The sequence below is a fragment of the Podarcis vaucheri genome (assembly GCF_965113315.1).
Source record: "Podarcis vaucheri genome assembly, chromosome: 15".
NCBI classification, from domain to species: Eukaryota; Metazoa; Chordata; class Lepidosauria; order Squamata; family Lacertidae; genus Podarcis; species Podarcis vaucheri.
In genome coordinates this window covers 5,347,307-5,365,332 of record NC_138753.1, presented here as the reverse complement: position 1 = coordinate 5,365,332, position 18,026 = coordinate 5,347,307, and the positions used below count along the sequence as shown (strand labels likewise).

The following is an 18,026-nucleotide window of genomic DNA, read 5'->3' as shown; positions in this document are numbered from 1 at the left end:
CATCTACTCCCTCTTTATTTAATTACTTATATCCTGTTTTTGAAAATGAGATGCTTCTAAAAAAGCTTTAAAAAGTAAAAGTAGGCGTGTGTGTGTGTGTGTGTGTGTGTGTGTGTGTGTGTGTGTGTAAAATCAAACACCCTTCAAACATGCAGTATAAACATTATCAGCATAAAAATCCATGAACCATTAAGTCAATCATAAAAAGGTTTCCAGGAAAGAAAGTTTTTCTAAACTTATCTAAATACAGGAAATGACTTTATGAATTCCACAGCCCTTACCTGTTAGGTACATCAATGTTGATAATGCAGGTTTCCAATAGTTCTCCATATAAATCTGTGCACGATGCAAGAAGCCACCTTTGATCATGAGAGAGACAGTAGCCCACGAAAAGCACATTGTATTTCTGCCCAGCCTCTCCAAAGGTTTCTCCCAGCTCTGTCTGTTTATCTTTGACAGGAGCCAATATGAAAGGAGGGGCATACAGCTTAATACACTCTGGTCTCTGCAAAACACACACAAAACAGAACACTTAAAACCACAGGATTACTTGTCCCACAGAGTAGCAGATCCCCATATAAACAAATGAAACAGAATTGTGCGCATGCACACAGCATCAGTTTTGCCTGAGGGATAGGCACTCACTCACACTCTCACACTATTGATACGTATCTCATTCTGCCAGTGCTTCTCAGAGGTTTACCAGATTTCATGCCAACCAACTCATGGTTCTCACTTACTTCTGGACTCCTGAGCGCCATCTCCATTGCCAAACCTGGGCCAAACCCAGTTAATGTTTTCACATTGGTCGACGTTGGGAGTGGCCTCCGGCATTGCGTGAAGGCGGAGAATGCCAGCGATTTTAGATGCTGAGTGTAGATCTGCCTGTCTTCATTCTTGACTGGTTGTAACAGATATTGACAAGGAACAAGCTAAGAAGGGCAGAGAGGGAGGAAAAGGTAAGTACACACTGCCCAATCTGATACCAGTATAGAGAAGCCTTAAGACAGGAACAGCCTTCATGCCCAAAAAAAGTAGCAATTGAACCAGTTTTGACACTGGGCAACATCCTATCACAATATCCTGTGCAACCAATAATAAATCAATATAATAAACCAGGACACAGCCATGTGCGTGGAATCATAGTATCACAGAGTATAGCTCACAAGACGAGGTCAACATCAATGACATGTTGGTACTTTCAAAAAGAGCTAAGCAGCCAAAGAAATTTATTTAATTCTCCTGTTCTGACCTGAACAGCATTTGAGTTAGGAACCTTAAAGAATCACACAAACCACCCAAAGCCACTGTAGAGCTAGGGCAGGTTTTAAGTCCAGCCATCAGAAGGGAACAAGGCTTCCAAGGACTACTGTGGGCAAACACATTAAGCAACAGGCTGCCTTTGGCTTCCCACATCACAGAATCAGCTTACCTGAACAGAAACGATGTTTCTGATGTTAGTAGGGAGATTTTGGATCATTTCAAGAAAGCAACGGAGAAGACCCAGAGTCCACACGCTGGAGGAGTTGCCCTCCTCTTTCTTCTCATACGAGAAAGGGTCAACAATGTAAACTACGATGGCAGGTGGGTAGGTGACTGCGTGGGAATCGCCGTCAGTGGGGACTCCCACTTTGTCGCGGTCCATAGTGCTGGAAGCAGAAAGCAAGCAGACATAAGAAACAGAAAGCTTCTTCCTTGTATGGGCCGTTAAGTGTTAAGACTGTGTTATGTGTTCACAAATTATCTGACTTCTTTTCACCCAGCGGAGAAAGACTCCCATCTCCCCTATGCAGTATTTTAAGGGGAATACGTCTTTATGGCTTTTGGGAGCCATCAGTACCTTTGCGGCATCTGCAGCTAATATACCTTCCCCATCAATTATCTCAGGCTTATCAGAGCACAGCAAACACATTACTCAGTAACAAAAGGGGCACAAAGGTATTAGGCACTCCTGGCACCAAAGGGTAAAAAATTAATGCAGGCATCCTTCAGAGATGAGTAACCATTGGTACAATTACTCACACTGTATTTCCTCAATTTTGATCAGAAGTTTGCTGGATTTAACAAGAGTTGGAACACATGACCTGGAAGTAGAAGGAAGCCTAGGGAATTCAATCTTTGCAAATTCCACATTGCAAAAATTAGTGTGTGTGGTACTTTGCAAAGCAGAAGAACACAGGCCTTGCCCCAAGAAGCTTACAATCTAAGGCACTGGAATACTTTCAAAATTTAGCAGCTCACGTACAGTCCTTGGTTGATATTGGAGACTGTCATAGCACAGAAGGAAGGATACACCTTGATCTGTTTGGGCCAAAATGCTGCTAGCTACAAGTTGAAGCTCAGACAACTGCCTTACTTCTATAGTGCGGTTTTAATGACAGCAAGGACACCTGTTCAAGAAATCAGATTCCTGCAAAAGGGATGCCAAATTGGTGGCATATTTTCTCTCATCTTACTTGGAAGGGAAGTTCCAGCAAAGTCCCCATTTTGCTTTAGGGATTAAGAACCCAGCATGGTGCAGAGGTCAAAAGTGTCAGAATGAGACCTCAGAGACCAAAGTTCAAATATCTATCCAACTATGAAGCTCACCCAGGTTACTTTGGGCCAGTCACCACCTCCCAGCCTAAACCCACCTCACAAGGTAGTGGTGAGGATTAAAATGAGGGGGAGATCCATGTGTGCCACCTTGAGCAACTTGGAAGAAAGGGAGGATACAGATGGAAGTGAGTACATTAACTGATAAATCATTCTTTGCCGTGTTACCTCTCTGAAACTTCTGAGTGCGGCTGTGGAGGGACTGATGGGGCTTCCCCCGGTATCGCTGCAGATGGCGGCTGTTGCTGCTGCGTCCCCACCTGCCCGTTCTGGACTGTTGCAGACTGCGTGGAGAGGGAGGAAGGAGTAGTAGTGTTGTTCATGCTGCCAAAAGGTGGAAAGGATGAAGGTTTGTTCGCTGAAACCCCACCGCCTGAACTGGAAGAGGAGGATGAAGTGGCAGTCGTGGTCATGGTGGAACTGGCCGTGGTAGTGGCAGAGGTGATGGCACTGTTTGAGTTCATTGGGACAGCATTACTGGGAGCAGACGAAGGGGTGGATGATGGAGCAGAGCTGCCTCCAACCTGGGGCGGGACTGATGTAGGATGGCTGGTGGGAGGAACTAGGCTGGACTGAGAAAGCAAGGAATTGTCCAATGGCTGTGTAGCAAGGTAAGGACCTTAAAACAGAAAAAGGAAAAGAAATTAACCAAACCTTCTGCAATAATGAAACTTGACAGAGCATCATATTCATTTAGATAGAGAACCCGCCAAACTGTAGGTCCTTCACAGTTTACTAGACAGGGGAAAGAGAAGAGAAACCTATTCCATGGGGATGATAACCTTCCCTGAAATTATTATTATTATTTATTCGATTTGTTAAGTCGCTTTATCTTGTCCAGGATAAGCCGAAATGATTTACAACCAAACCAAAGGCAGTCTACCAATCTTCCTTTAAAACACCAAAGTGCACCAGAGCGCCAAAGGTTTTCTAGGTTGAAGTCTCAGTTCACACAGAGCACCTGTGCCCACAAACTGACTTTGCATCTATAAACATGACCAGGGCCTTTTTTCAGCCAGAACTCAGTTCCAGCACCTCTCAGGTGAGCGCCATCGCCATTATGCGAGAACAAGATTCATGGTGAGTTCTGGCACCTCTTTTTCTAGAAAAATAGCACTGAACATGACCACAAATGCTTGGCATAGGTCTGGGTGCTGGAGGGTCTGGGGGTGGAGTAAGAAAAGAAATAGATGTGGAAAGAGTTCCCCAAGAGTAGAAAGTTAGAATCAGAGGCCAAGGCGACTGCTTCATGTTTTTGGCTCCTGAAATATGATTGACTGAAAGCCCCAACAACTACTTATGGTTCACTTAATGTAACTTTGCACTAAGAAGATCAAATTAGATTTCCAACCCCTGTAGCTGCACAGAACATTCTGAACCCTAGAAGAAAACATAGCTTCCTCTGTCTGATTTAGCAACCCACCGCTAATATGCAAATTATATGGGTCAAGGAACATGGACAACTTGCACTGTACCAGATCGGAATTACAGTATGGGTAACTTCCAAGGATGGGAGCTGCATTCTTTGCATGCCAGCATCTCATCAGCAACTCTGTTCCAACCACTTATGTATTGTATAACCACAGTGAAATATTTTTACAAGTGACGGCTTTAGGGCAGGGATAGTCAACCTAGGGCTCTCCAGATGTTGCTGGACTGTAACTCCCAATATCCTGGACCAGGGGCTATGAGGACTACAATTGATGGGAGGTGAGTCCAACAACACCTGGATGGCACGAAGTCGGCTATCCTTCCTTTAGGAGAAGGCAGTGGGGGGAACGTACCCAAATCATATCTGCAGACTTGAGCGTACAGTTTGAGTCTGGAAAATGATTCACTGTTGGCGTGAGCTGCCTGGGAGAACCATTCAGCGACAGACTTCTCAGAAAGTTTGGTTGAAGCAGCAGATCCGACTCTCATGATCCCGTCAGGCAACAGTTTACAGATGGGTCGATGCTGGCCAAGCCTGCAGGACTGCAAAAGAAGAAGCAGGAACCAAACATGGTGAGTGGACAAATATTTTGACAAGTGGACCGCAAGTCTAACATATGGGAGAGTGTCGCTTTAATGCACTGGGCAGAACACCACAAAGCCCACAGCACCTCAATGCATTTTTTTTTGTTTTGGTTTTTAAATGCTCTTTATTAATTTTGCACGTAGTTCAGAAGACAATAAATCTCAATGTAGTTTTGCCTCCAGAAAGCAGGCAAGAGTACCCAGATCCGTATGCCTTTTCCAGATCCATGGCATTCACTGCTCCTGTCCCAAAAGTGCCCAAAACTGGAATCTTTGTTGACAAATAGCAGCAAAGAGCTTCAACTAAACATTGCAGCTTTTTGCTCTGATGCAGCTGTCAAATGTCCCCCAGAACTTTCAAGCTGTTCAACAGTGGAACAGTCTCCCTCTGGAGGATGTGGACTCTTCTTCCTTGGAGGTTTTTAAGCAGAGGCTGGATGGTCATATGTCATGGATGCTTTAGTTGAGATCATGGGCGCAGCCAAGATTTATTTGGGGGGAGGACACCCAAAACCGAGCTGTTTGTGACATGACTGGTCAGTTAGTTAAGTATTTTTATTTACTTACTTGATTTAGGGGGGCAGCTGTCTCCCTGCCCCCCCACGCTACACCTATAGTTGCAATTCCTGCATTGCAGGGGGTTGGACTAAATGGCCTTTGGGGTTCCTTCCAACTCTACAATTCTATGATCCTAAAGCAAGAGACTGCAGAGTTGACCCCCTGAAGTCAAGTCATCATTTTCTGTTATGATCGTAACAGAGAAAATTGTTTCCCGGCTTCTTGTGTGAATCTGCAATCTGTACACATTGAGGTTATTTTAATGCCTTTTTATCATCTTGAGTTTTGTTCTGGCTCGCAGCCAAGGCAAATAAACTTGGACCTGAGGAGTAAGTACCACAGCTCCCTGCTGCTGCCTGTGCTGCAGATTAGCAACCCATGGTATAAATTAAGCTACAAGGCATAACGTCATGAAGCTTGCCACAAAAAGATGCCTCTACTGTTCTTCCAGGGAGGCTGCCATGTTAGAAGGCTGCAGCAAAATCAAAAGACTGTTGTTTTTGACATTTTTCTTATAAAAGACATGATTCAGTACCTTTATATGTTTGCCCTACAGTTTATTCAACAGTCTCCATAAAGTTAATCTCAAGCATTTTTGTTGCAGGTTAACCCACAAAAACAGTGGATTACGGGTTTTTTAAAAGTAGCCTCATGGCACCCAAAGAACAGCAAATTAGTGGGCCAGAGCACACTTTGCCTGATGGGTACCAAGTTTCCCCCAACTAAAGATAGAAGGAGGCTAGAGTTGTCAAAAAATTAAGTCAGAAGACCTATTATTTTAAAAAAAAAAATAAGCATGATCCTTTCAGGAACGGCATGTCAATATAAAACAAGACTAAATCTAAAGAATGAATGATCCAATCAGTGCAGGTGTGACTAAGTCCCAACCGGTAAGGAATTGGCAATTGAAGATGAAAACACACACCAAAAGAAGTGATTGAGCCACTCCTACCCTCTACTGAACCTGAATTGGATGGTGTGAAATCTGCCAATGTACTTCAACTCAGCAGGCTTGACCCTGGAGTCTCCTTTTGAAAGTGGCCATACTTTCAGCAAATGTTTCAAATCTGCTACTGAACCGCCAGTGAAAGAGAGAACTATTCACACTGACTCTGACTGGATCTTTTTTGCTTTTTTAATGGGATTTTATTTCTTTTCTTTTCTGCTCTGCAAAGTAATGGCCTGGTCTTTGCAAAACGCCTTAATAATACCCTGGATGAGGAGAGACAGACTAGTACTATTCTTTCCTGAAAGCATCAACGTGGCAGCACATACTAATTTTAACAATTATTATTGCTATTATTACATTTATTGCCTGCCCTTCACCAGCAGGCCTCAGGGTGGGTTACAACAACTTAAAATTAAAAATACCTTACAATCACCGGAATAGGGTTGGCTCTGGAAACACACGTTTTGGGTGTCAAAAGGCCACCCTCTTACCCTAACAAGATTTAGTCCAAAAATGCAGTGCGGCTACCCTGTTACATTAAGTAAGCTCTTTTTAAAAACATTATAAATCCTTGAGCTGGGCCAGGGGTGGGTTTGGGTGCGCACGCGCGCATGCACGCAATCAGATAAAGTAATTTTGGCTTGCCAGCGTATTCAGAACAGCCTTGCCATAAAGCTAGTTGCTAATCAGAGATTCGACGGATTCAAATATACCGACATCCTCTTTTCTTTGGCTTCTGTTAAATGCAGGGTAAGACTGGCGATGCCTTGGAATAATGGCCAGACAGCACCTTGCAGGAGCACAGGGAAGATTCAGTAACCTGGAGTTAACAATGTATGTAGCCTTAAATGCAGGAGGGCAGTACATAATTTAACCACTTGATGGCATCTGCATGATAAGGAAACTGCTACTTAAATGAAGCCCTGCTAAAAGGAGATGAGCCTTTTATCTCTTTCTACCATCCATTTTAGCTGATTTGTTGAGATAAGGTCTGCAGGAGGTTTTAAGTGTCAGCTGGAATGCAAAGTTGATAAATGGTACCATTAAGGGGGGGGGGTTAGGATTCCTTCTGGAGCTCTCCACGCAGGGCCTCCTTCTCATATTCCCTTACCTCATATATTGCCGTGAGATCCCGAAAGAAGGTCTTTGCTCCGTTCAGCAGCGCTTCATTCTCTGGACACACCACAACGTAAGCAATGTCTCTCTGAGATCCATAGGGTTCCAACATCAGCCTCTCCCAGTACGGTAAGGCAAATGGGGACAGCACCAGGAAGTCGTAATCGTATCCCAACAAAAAAGTTGGAATGGGCAGTGGTTCTGGAGACTCATCAGTTCCTGGACAAGGAAAGGGACATTTTTTTCCATATATTAGAATGGAACTGGAGTGCAACAGTGCACCCCCTTCCAGATTCAAGGGAAGCAACTGCCGAGAGAAAAATGAGATGCCAGGGGTCTTCTGGAGCAAGTTAATTCTCAAGCCACTCCTAGTACTGCCATCAAAACAGAATTGGTCCATTCTGTCCCATCCAATCTACCTTTTTTACTACTCTGTTCCCTGAAAACAAAAGCTGGAAGTCCACGGAGTTAAGCAAAGATACCAATATGCAAAATCCTGCAAATTAGTCTAAAGCCGGAGGTCTTAAGTAGTGATCTGTAAAATATTCTCCAAACATTTCTAGTGCAAAACTGGGGGCTGGCATGTAAACAAATCAAGCAGCAAGTGTGGCTTCCCTTATACAAACAAATCCAAAGTACTGGGCTGAAGGATGAAAGTTTGCTTCCTACATCTTGGGAGAATTCATGAAGGCCTCGGTAGGAAGAAAAGGATCTAATGAGGGACTCCCAAACGAAGATTCACAGTAAGACTCCATAGCTCAATTCAGACATCAATGCCGTATCACCATCAGAAATACACTATGGGTTCACACACCCCACATCCTTCCCTTCTATACACCAATTCCCTCCTTTACTTAGAAGTTTTCCTTAATCATAGTTGCCCATGATGCCCTACCTGGGCAAACTGGGTGTAACCATACTTTTCTTCCAAATCTGAAATGGAAATCCACTTCTACCTAGGAGTTTCTTCTTATCTGGAAACACGGAAGGGGGGACAGAATACAGTGGTACCTCAAGTTACGAACGACTCAGGTTACAAATGCTTCAGGTTACAAACTCCGCTAATCTGGAAGAGTTACCTTGAGTTGAGAACTTTGCCCCAGGATGAGAATGGAAATTGGGTGCCAGCGGTGCAGCGGCAGCAAGAGGCCCCATTGGCAAAAGCACGCCTCTAGTTAGGAACAGTTTCAGGTTAAGAACGGACCTCTGGAACGAAGTAAGTTCGTAACTAGAGGTACCACTGTACAACATCTGGATTGTGGCTTTATAGTTGATTATATTGTACTGAAAGGATAGGATACAATTTTAAAGTTCTCTGGTCTTGATGTCTAGCATCTCTATAAATGTTCCTTCTTACTCTCCTATCCTTCCAGCCTATCATGAATTCCAAAATAAACAACTCATGACCAAAATTCAACCCAAAGAAGAGTGCATCATAACCACCCAAAACCACAGAGCATAAACTGAGATTTCAACATACTACTACTTCCTGAGTTCCCTCCACCCGTGCACTAGGAAAGGGTAGGAAAGTTTAAAAATGATCCCCTCTCCACACAGAAATAAATGAAAGAAACTGATCCGTGGACTACATTTACCGTAAGTGCCTCGGCCAGCCATTTTGTGAAACTGCTGCCACGTGAGAGGACCCTGCACTCCCCAAGAGCGAACGGTTCGTTTTTTCTGAATTGCATCCTGGAGGACAGGCTGAAGTGAGAGCAGCATGCGAAGGATGTCCTGAGAACATTGCATGCTCACGTCTCCAACTGAAACAACCAAAGTTAGTTCAAAGAGCTTGCAAAGTAGTGTCCTAGTCACAATCTATACATATCAACAACGCATTTCTAAGCTCCAGGTGTTGTACATTAAATGCATGAAGTTATCTGTGCTCAGAGAACACAAACCACATCACTGCTATGAAATTTTCTATTTTATTGTACACTGCTTTGGTTAGTTTAGTTTAAAATGAGGGATGCAAACTCTAAGCAGTTTTGGTTGATGAACACTGGGAAACTACAAGTTAAGGGCACAATTTATTTATTTTTTTAGGTGCATTCACTTATTCACCTCTAAAGGCATCTTAGTAAAAACACCATTTGCTTTTAATTTTTAAATAAACCAACCCATTCAAAGGAAATGATTAACAAATTAAAAATTCTTCAAGTGGTTGACAACTCTACTTAAAAGAAGCATATGGCTTGTCACTGAAATATTCAATTTCAGTCTTCCAAAAACCAAATAAAGCACATGGGGTGCTTAACTTTCAAAAAATTTGGAATTTCCCCCTAAAACTAAGCAGTATATGCTTGCTTCAGAGTGTTTGTTACCCAACATCCTGAACAGATACCTGCACAGAAAGATTCCTTAAAATATGCTATATAACAAAGTAAATACATCCTATGCACACTAAACTTGCAAAGTAGGAAGGTAATATAGCACAGCCATAGCTAGGTCAACTTGAAATGTCCCACCTAATTCATATTTTTATTTTGCACCTTTATATACCTCTTTTTCTAATTACAAATCAATATGCTTCACGCGAGTATAACTTAAAATATATGGATGGTTCAATTATTTTTGGTATGGGCCTCTAATGCTTTTATGTGATATGTTTGTACAGACACATAAATAGGTTCTGAAAGCATGTTCTGATGGATGGTTGATCTCTGAATGATAATATTATCTACCATCCTGGAAAAGTTATTCCTGCAGGCAGATCTCTCCCTGCTCTAATTTAGAAAGTATTTCTCAGTTTCCTTAAAAATCCAGAATTCCCTCACATTCACCATGAAGAGGCCCTAATTGATCACAACTGCAATACAACATACTGCCAAGCAATCATGTATATGTTTAGCGGCCTACATCAAAGAGATAGACAGACATTTCTCAAGCAGCCAAAACTTTGAATCTTCCAGGGTAGGCATGGGGAACTGTGGCTTCCAGGTGCTACAGGACTACACCTCCCATCAGTCCCAGCCAGCGTGGTCAGTGGTCAGCTACAATGGGAACTATAGTCCAGCAACTTCTGGAGAGCCACAGGTTCTCCACCCCTGTTCCAGAGAATAATAAATAATTGGCATTCCAGATATTTTAGGTATAATTAGTGCACCCAAGCAAGCTACCCATTCTTTGCAATTTATGGTAAATCAACTAAGTGATCACTTTTAAGTCGACGTTTTATATAGGGTGAGAAATTTAAAATATTATTGGGGGGGGCAACTGCAAACACTTACCATTTTGTTTTGACCAGTGGTGCAAGCAAGTACTCTTCACAAGTGCTTCATCAACTTTCCCTCCCGACATGTTGTCCATAAACTGGCGCCCATGTTCCAGCGCAAGGTAGCAGTCATTACAACAATCCCTTTCCTCAGCGCGTACCAGGTTGCCGATGGCTCCAGCTTTTGGCAAGGGGTCGTGGTCAGCCGCTCCAAATGGTGAGAACAGGTTGGTGCACTGGTCTTGCAGCAAGAGTATCAGCTCATCAGGCAGCCTGTCAGCCTCCTTCGATCCCCCGCCATGCTCAGCAGAGCCCGTGCGGAGGGCCTCAAAGCGCTTCTCCACATCTTTGCCACATTCCGAGCCGCGGCCTAGGATGTCCAGCTCATCCTCTAGGAATAATCCAGAGTTGTTTCCAAACTTCCTGTTCATCACTGCGCTGAAGCCACAGGTACACCTGTACTGGGCTTCTTGTGTTGGATCTGGAATGTAAACTCCAACATCGGCACCTTTGATGTTTGTGTTGCAGACGCAGATGCAACAGCTGTCAAAGTTACAGTCTTTGAAGAGGTTCATCACCGATTCAGAGAGGATGAGGTTTACGTAGAGACTGTGGGCCTCAGGGATAGAAGGAACAGTGGGAGGCTCAACAGAATTTAGCGGTCTGCAGGTTGATGGCGTTGACGCTGGTGAATACAAGTCCGAATTCTCATATTTGACTGAGCCTTGAGCACTGGCTGGCCCACCAGCCCCACGGGGAGTCCTTGGAGTCCTTGGTGTCCGAGGAGTTGGGAAACGGGGGGTGGAAGGCGAAGGGAGAATGCCAGGCCCACTGTTACTGGGTGGGGCACTGCTGGGTGGCATTCCAAAGGGCGTATGTGTTTGTGGAGTGTAGGCAGGGCCATATTCTTGATCAATAGTGCTCCCATCACTAGGGGGAAAAAAGAAATATTTTTTACCCAAGGCTTTTAAGTAGTACATTCTCTAGAATATATATATTAATTAAAAGCTCTGAGCAGACAAACAGTGGGAATCACTGTCAGTAATAGGAAAAAACAATCAAGATACAGCGGCACATGGCAACAAGTTTAGAGAGGTAACATAGGACAACAGATGCTGCTGGACTCCAACTCCCATCAGCCCCTTCCAGAGCCACCAGCTGCCAGGGATCATGGGAGCTGCAGTACAAAACATCGCACACAAGCACATACCCTTCCTTGATGAATGGCATTGCAGGCCCCGGAGGAAGCAATTCCAGCTTGCCCACAGTCCAGCTCTGCCGGTAAACACACTCCTCCGGCAGCTTGATGGGCTGGAGACACTGGCTTGGTAGAGTCTTCAATGGTGCAAACATGGAACACCCCACAAAAGCTTGGCTGTTCTCAGGCTTATAAACGTAGGAATAATCCTAGAAGCAAAAAGAAAAGGCGTAAATGAAGAGCTAACACGCATAGTCAGAAAAAGAAAAGCCAGTTGTCCCTTTGGTTTGCTGCCTCTGGGCTATGAATCAGGGGAGATGGCTTGAGTTCAAGTAGAATAATACATGGGCCAAATCTGGGTTTAGAAGCTCATTTTGAGTCTATACTGGGTGTGTTTGCACATCAAAATATGGCACGGTTAATGGTTTAGCCGTGAACATGCAGATTGTTCCCACTTTGTTCCTCTCCCTAGCTAGCAGGAACAACAAACCACAATCCTTGGTTTAGCATTATAACCAGACTGTGGGTTGGTTTTTCCTTTGCTCCAAACAAACCATGATCTGAAAGGTTTGATACAGGTATTGCAGATTCTTATCAGCTGGGGTTCAGGACAGAATTATCCTGGTTAGCTATTTAAAATTTACACTACAGCACTCTGTGAAGCAGGCATAAGGTAGTGGAGGGGTTACCCATTCAAACAGCTAATAACTTGTGAAGGAGTAACTAAAGCTACCTTCACACAACTGCAAGCTAAAAAAGTATTAAATCAACCAGGACTGCAACCAAATGAAGACAAACAATTGAGAAAAGCAGGCAGTGGAGAGCAAGACACAGAACTCAAAGGAGGAGGCTGGCAGCAGATGGGGGGGGGAAGGGGGGGGAGAGAAAGAAGTAAAAAAACAACAACCCTGCAAAAAAAGCAAAAACAACAGACTGAGGGCTTCTTCTCTGCCTGGGGTCCCACTGAAACAATCAACTTTGTTTCCCCTAAGTTTGACCAAGAGTCATGAGCTCTATTACCAAAATGGGCACGAATTGGGCTATTATTCTTTTATTTTTTGTCTGTAATATAACCATGTAAAACATGTTCTGTTTCTGGGGGGAGGGGGCTAATGTTTACGTTTCCCCAATTTCACCTAAGCATTTGGCTCATGAACGAAAGAGGGACTATTCTGTTCCCAACCACAGGTGTAGGGATTATTATGTTGGGAAGGTTGGAGGGATTAGGGAGGGGGAGGCGGGAGTCTGAATGTTGAAGTTAATTCCTTTTGAAATTCAGAGCATCTGTATTTTTTGCTGATGGAATATGGTAATAACACTGAAATTACTATGATGCATAATACATCTATTGCCTGGTTGGTTGGTTTTTTTAACTAGCCTTTAGTGCAGGGGTTGTTAACCTGGTCCCTACCGCCCACTAGTGGGCGTTTCAGGATTGTAGGTGGGCGTTAGGGGGTTCTACGGCACAAGTTGAATCCTCCTTCCCTTGAGCACTGGTGGGCGGTAAGGAAATTTTACCATCAAGAAAGATGCATTAGTGGGCAGTAGGTATAAAAAGGTTGACTACCCCTGCTTTAGTGGCATTAAGTTAAAACAGTAAAACCATAAAATCATACAAAGCCATCCACATACATTGATAATCCAAACACATACAATATATAAAATAGCCACCATTGAATAAATCAGGCAACTTTAGATTTAGCTTTAAAGATCTTGGCTAAGTACCCTGAAACAATCTTGGCAGTTTCAGTAGTATCATCCCTGGTATATGCTGCATAATTTTAAATTAACCTTATAATGCCACACTTAACTGCAATAACTTTGAATGTAAATGACCAGGGTACACCAATTAAATGAAGAAGGATAAGGTCTGCTTTAAAGTGAGATAACCCAGACCTTTTTTTTTTTTTTTTACAAGAGACACATTAAAAAAAGAAAAACAATACTTGTATAAAATCCTTCCTCCCAAGTGGAGGTGGAAATTGGTACCCCTCAAAAGGTTCTTCCAAAAGTAGGGGGTCAGCAATCTGGATTTCTCCCAAACTTGATTTTCATTTAAAAGATATACTAAGTGATCCCACTGGAAGATTTATTTTCCTCAAGGGTATGTTAGAGAACTCCTGGCTGACATTATGCTCTATTTATGTACCTGATACCCAACAATACATCCAAATTTCTGGATGTAACTTTTCCAATACTGCACTCATTTATACAAGGTGAAGTGGTAATAGGTGGTGACTTAAATCTTGTACTCAATGATTATTTTTATAAAAACAGAACTTCTCACCTATCACAAAACCCGTGGAAACTGCCTTCGTTTAAAACATCCCTCTATAACATTTTACATAAACACAGCTACTTTGATGCTTGGTGCGTAGCAAGGTGCAAAAATTGTACCAGATTGGATTATTTATTAAGCACAGAAGGCCTTATCTCTCAGCTTCTTAATATCTTAGACCATGCCCCTGTTATCACCAGAATACAATGAGGAATACTCAAACCTAAACCTTTCTAATGTAAATTAGACACCTGGAAATAAACTTAATTTTTTTCTCTTGAGAAACTCCTTAAAGAGATTCCTGATTTTTTTTACAAGATTAATTATATAGGAGAACAGACAACATGGAACCCCTTAGCTTTGGCATTGAAAGCAGATGATGATGTAAAGGTTTTGAATTATTTTGGGGGAAAGCATTTTATCAATATGTCTGCAGATGATGAACATATTCCTTTCTGATCCTGAAATCTAATTACCTGCTGTTATGCACCAACTTGCTACAAATGGCAAAATATCTGGGTTCACTGTTAACTCCACCAAATCTGAGCTGATGTGTATACACACCCTGCCAAACCTACAACTTCATTGGCACAAAACAAGTGGACTGAAACTCTGTATGCACCTAAGAATCTATCTAAACTAGAAAAAAAAACTTTCCTTTCCTGATAGATTTATCAACTAAGCTCAAAAAATGGTCAAAGTTAACATTCTCACTGGGCATTCTACAAGACATGGTATCCCTTTATCAACTTTAGGAGACACTTTCTTTGGTTCCCTTTCTTGGAATGTCTAAAACTACAGACATCAGCTGCTATTTTTCTGTACAACTACTAAGCCCTGTTTTCTTTGTATGGGTATGTTTTGTTACCTGAAATTAAGAATATATTAAATAATAGCAATAACAGTAATAAAGACAACTTAACGTACCTTGATTTCTGAGGGTTTGGGGCTACAGAATCCCTCATCTACTTCAATCCTGAACTGAACGCCAGCAGTAGCGCCATTTCCTTCTAAGACAGTCCCTCCAGGCGTGGTGTCCATGCTGCCATATTCCTTGTTGTTCATATTCATGGGAGAAAACCCCATAATGTGTTGCTCCAAGGATGGTGGTGTTGGGTACATTTTATGAAGATCTGCAGTGCCTGGTTTAGATTTAAAAGGATTTTGAGAGAGAGAGAAAGAGAGAGATGTTGGGATGCTCACACATCACAGCTACTCTCATTTATCGCAAGTTTATCGTGTCTTCAAATGCTTGCCTGCAGCACATTCCCAAACTATATCATTAGCATTAAAATGTACACTCCATCAATATTTCCCTCGCTAGCATTCTCTTTCCCTGTGCCGCAATCCCCAAACTGGGACTGTGAACCCTAGTGTGGGAAGTTCCCATGTGATTCATCCTACCTGTTTGGTGTAAGCTTGGCCCTTCAAAATATATTGCATGAAGTGGTCTCCCAAGTAGGTAGTTTACATACAAGGGTACAGAATTGCGGGGAGGGGGGGATATCTGTGCAGCAGGAACAGAAGACCAAGAGATGCGAAAGATAGCTGTAGGTGCATCATAGGTAAAGATACAACCCAACATGTGTGTGACTATCAACAAGCAGCCAGTGGGGCTAAATAAGCATAGGAAGATGGGCAGTTATCAACCAACACCTGAAATGTGATACTTGTTTTCTGGAGTGAGCTAGGCACACCCAGCTTCTACCAAGTTTGAATTCCACAACAGTAAATTTTCTAGAGATTTTCAACAACCCAAGACAGCCAAACTGCTTCCCCACTGGCTTATGAATGTTGTTATTTTACAATTTTGCCACAGAATGCAAATAAAGCATTCCAATGTCTTGAACTGGTCTTTGACCGTAATAATATTTTTTTTTTAAAAAAAAGCATTTCTATGTTACTGGTGCTTGCTAACTGTAGCAGCAGCCACACAATAAAAAAAAGCTAGTTTGTGAAGTAGTACACTCAGACATGTCAATCTGAACTAGCTGGGGCTAAGAGTAGGGCAGGGAGTGGGGAACCTTTTCTGGCCCGGCATGCCAGATCTTTCTCTCTCCCTACCATGTGGACAGACTTGGACGCACCTGCCTGTCAATCATCTGATATCATAATGTCATAAGGTAATTTGACTGGTGGGTGGTCTGCCCAACTATCAAAGTTGGCCAGGGAGGCAGTGAGAGATGGTGACCTTTCTGCAGGGATCGAGGAAATGAGAGCAGATTCTCTGCAGGTAAATCTCCTGTGCACCTGAACCAAGCAGGATTAAACTCCCCGGGCATTTGCCAACATGTCAGGAGTTCAATCCTGTTTTCTGAAGGGATCAACTGCACAAGCAACTAATCCAGCCCCATCCCAAATATGACAACAGGCATGGGCGGCTAGCCAGAAGTTTCCCCAAAGTATGTGTGTTTGGGGGGGCCATGGAAGGAGAAGAAAAATAAAGCAGCTTACTTATGCATGACAAAGGGTCCAAGTTTCCTGCTTTTGACTCTTTGCAGTTGGATTTGTCATCTGCTCCATTCAGCATTCTTTTAGATCCAGGCTAGGGAGGGAAGAGGAATAAAAGAAACTGACTCCACAGGTATCGCTGGATAAGAATAAGGTCTTGCACAGCTTCATCAATAGCAATGACTTTGCAACTTTAAAAACAGTGCCATGTCATGGGTAAATTCAGAAACAGGCAGGAGTTTCAAAAGCAGCTTATATTGGATGTACCCTGTGATTCAAAGCAGGCAGAAAGCTCACAATGCCTGCTCAAGCCCTTGGGTGTGCCTAAATTACCTCTTAGGATGCCAGCCATTTTAGTTCACTTTTCCAGAAAATGTATATGGGAATCAACGTTAAACATCCAAATCACAGCACCAGACAATAACAACAAGGTTGACAAATTTAAAAACCAAATAGCCAAGTAAATAAACAGAATCTGCTCCAAATCATGCTGCAGGATAAACATTATTTGCAGAGTTAAAAAGAGGGGGATTTAAGTTAAAATTTCAACATAGCCACTGAAATTTGAGGAAATGTTGCACACAGAAACAAACATTACATTTATTTAGAAGACTTTCCTACGCAACTCTGGGCCCCATATCATCCAGGCAATGGATCATCTAAGCAAGCTGTTTCCGTCAGCAGCCTCACTGACCTCACTTAGGAGGCTGATAAAGATGAAGTGTGAAGCAAGAGCCCATTTGCACAATGCATGTCTGTCATTCAGCAACTCTCGGCTAAGACTTATTATGCAAACTGCCTCCTTCAATCTATACTATTTGAGCTATTCCTTTACTAAGGTACTGACTCTGCTTCAGCTGCTTTGCACATTCAAGTCAACAAATAACCCAAAAACGCATAACTCACTTTACAGACAACAGTTATAGGGCAAGGCTTAAGATTATACAAACAGATCCAGTTCAATTGGAGAGTTATCAGAATGGCTCAGAAACTGCAAATAGGAAAACTGGTTCAATTTTTTCTTGTTTTCAGTTCTACACTGCCTTCGCTGTCGTGTGGTGTTTCTTGACCCCCACTACAATATGAAGCTATGAAACGTATCTTATCAAGCCACTTACTGTTAGCTCATCTTCATCAGAGTTGAAGAGATTGTCAAGGTCAGTGTAAGAGACAACCAGGTCATTTTCATGAAACAAACTAGTTGACGCCGTGCGATTGTGAGGGGGAATACGCTGGGCATCTATTGCTGAAAGGAGAGAGATCAAAGGCTCACCAATGGACTCTGTTCTAGCAGTTTAGACGATATAGTTTAATTACAGAACCTACTATCAAATAGAGGGATGCGGGTGGGTTAAACCACAGAGCCTAGGACTTGCCGATCAGAAGGTCAGCAGTTCGAATCCCCGCAATGGGGTGAGCTTCCGTTGCTTGGTCCCTGCTCCTGCCCACTTAGCAGTTCGAAAGCACAAAGTGCAAGTAGATAAATAGGTACCGCTCCGGCGGGAAGGTAAACGGCGTTTCCATGCGCTGCTCTGGTTCGCCAGAAGCGGCTTAGTCATGCTGGCCACATGACCCGGAAGCTGTACGCCGGCTCCCTCGGCCAATAAAGCGAGATGAGCGCCGCAATCCCAGAGTCATTTGTGACTGGACC

General features: G+C 43.0%; 2 protein-coding genes across 14 annotated transcripts in view; both read right to left on the bottom strand.

Annotated features, from left to right (window-relative positions):
* MED13 (mediator complex subunit 13) overlaps positions 1–18,026 on the bottom strand; it is a 102,012-nt gene that overhangs the window by 10,762 nt on the left and 73,224 nt on the right. The window contains exons 12-23 of the mRNA XM_082201646.1: positions 17,494–17,621; positions 16,379–16,469; positions 14,852–15,066; positions 11,659–11,855; positions 10,465–11,378; positions 8,830–8,997; positions 7,230–7,453; positions 4,380–4,569; positions 2,764–3,214; positions 1,433–1,649; positions 741–932; positions 282–505 (exon numbers count right to left, since the gene is read on the bottom strand). Of these exons, the coding sequence (XP_082057772.1) occupies positions 282–505; positions 741–932; positions 1,433–1,649; positions 2,764–3,214; positions 4,380–4,569; positions 7,230–7,453; positions 8,830–8,997; positions 10,465–11,378; positions 11,659–11,855; positions 14,852–15,066; positions 16,379–16,469; positions 17,494–17,621 (3,211 nt within the window). The remainder of the gene's footprint in view (positions 1–281; positions 506–740; positions 933–1,432; positions 1,650–2,763; positions 3,215–4,379; positions 4,570–7,229; positions 7,454–8,829; positions 8,998–10,464; positions 11,379–11,658; positions 11,856–14,851; positions 15,067–16,378; positions 16,470–17,493; positions 17,622–18,026) is intronic.
* The window catches only part of BRIP1 (BRCA1 interacting DNA helicase 1), a 313,915-nt gene that overhangs the window by 281,714 nt on the left and 14,175 nt on the right, over positions 1–18,026 (bottom strand). The window lies entirely within an intron of this gene.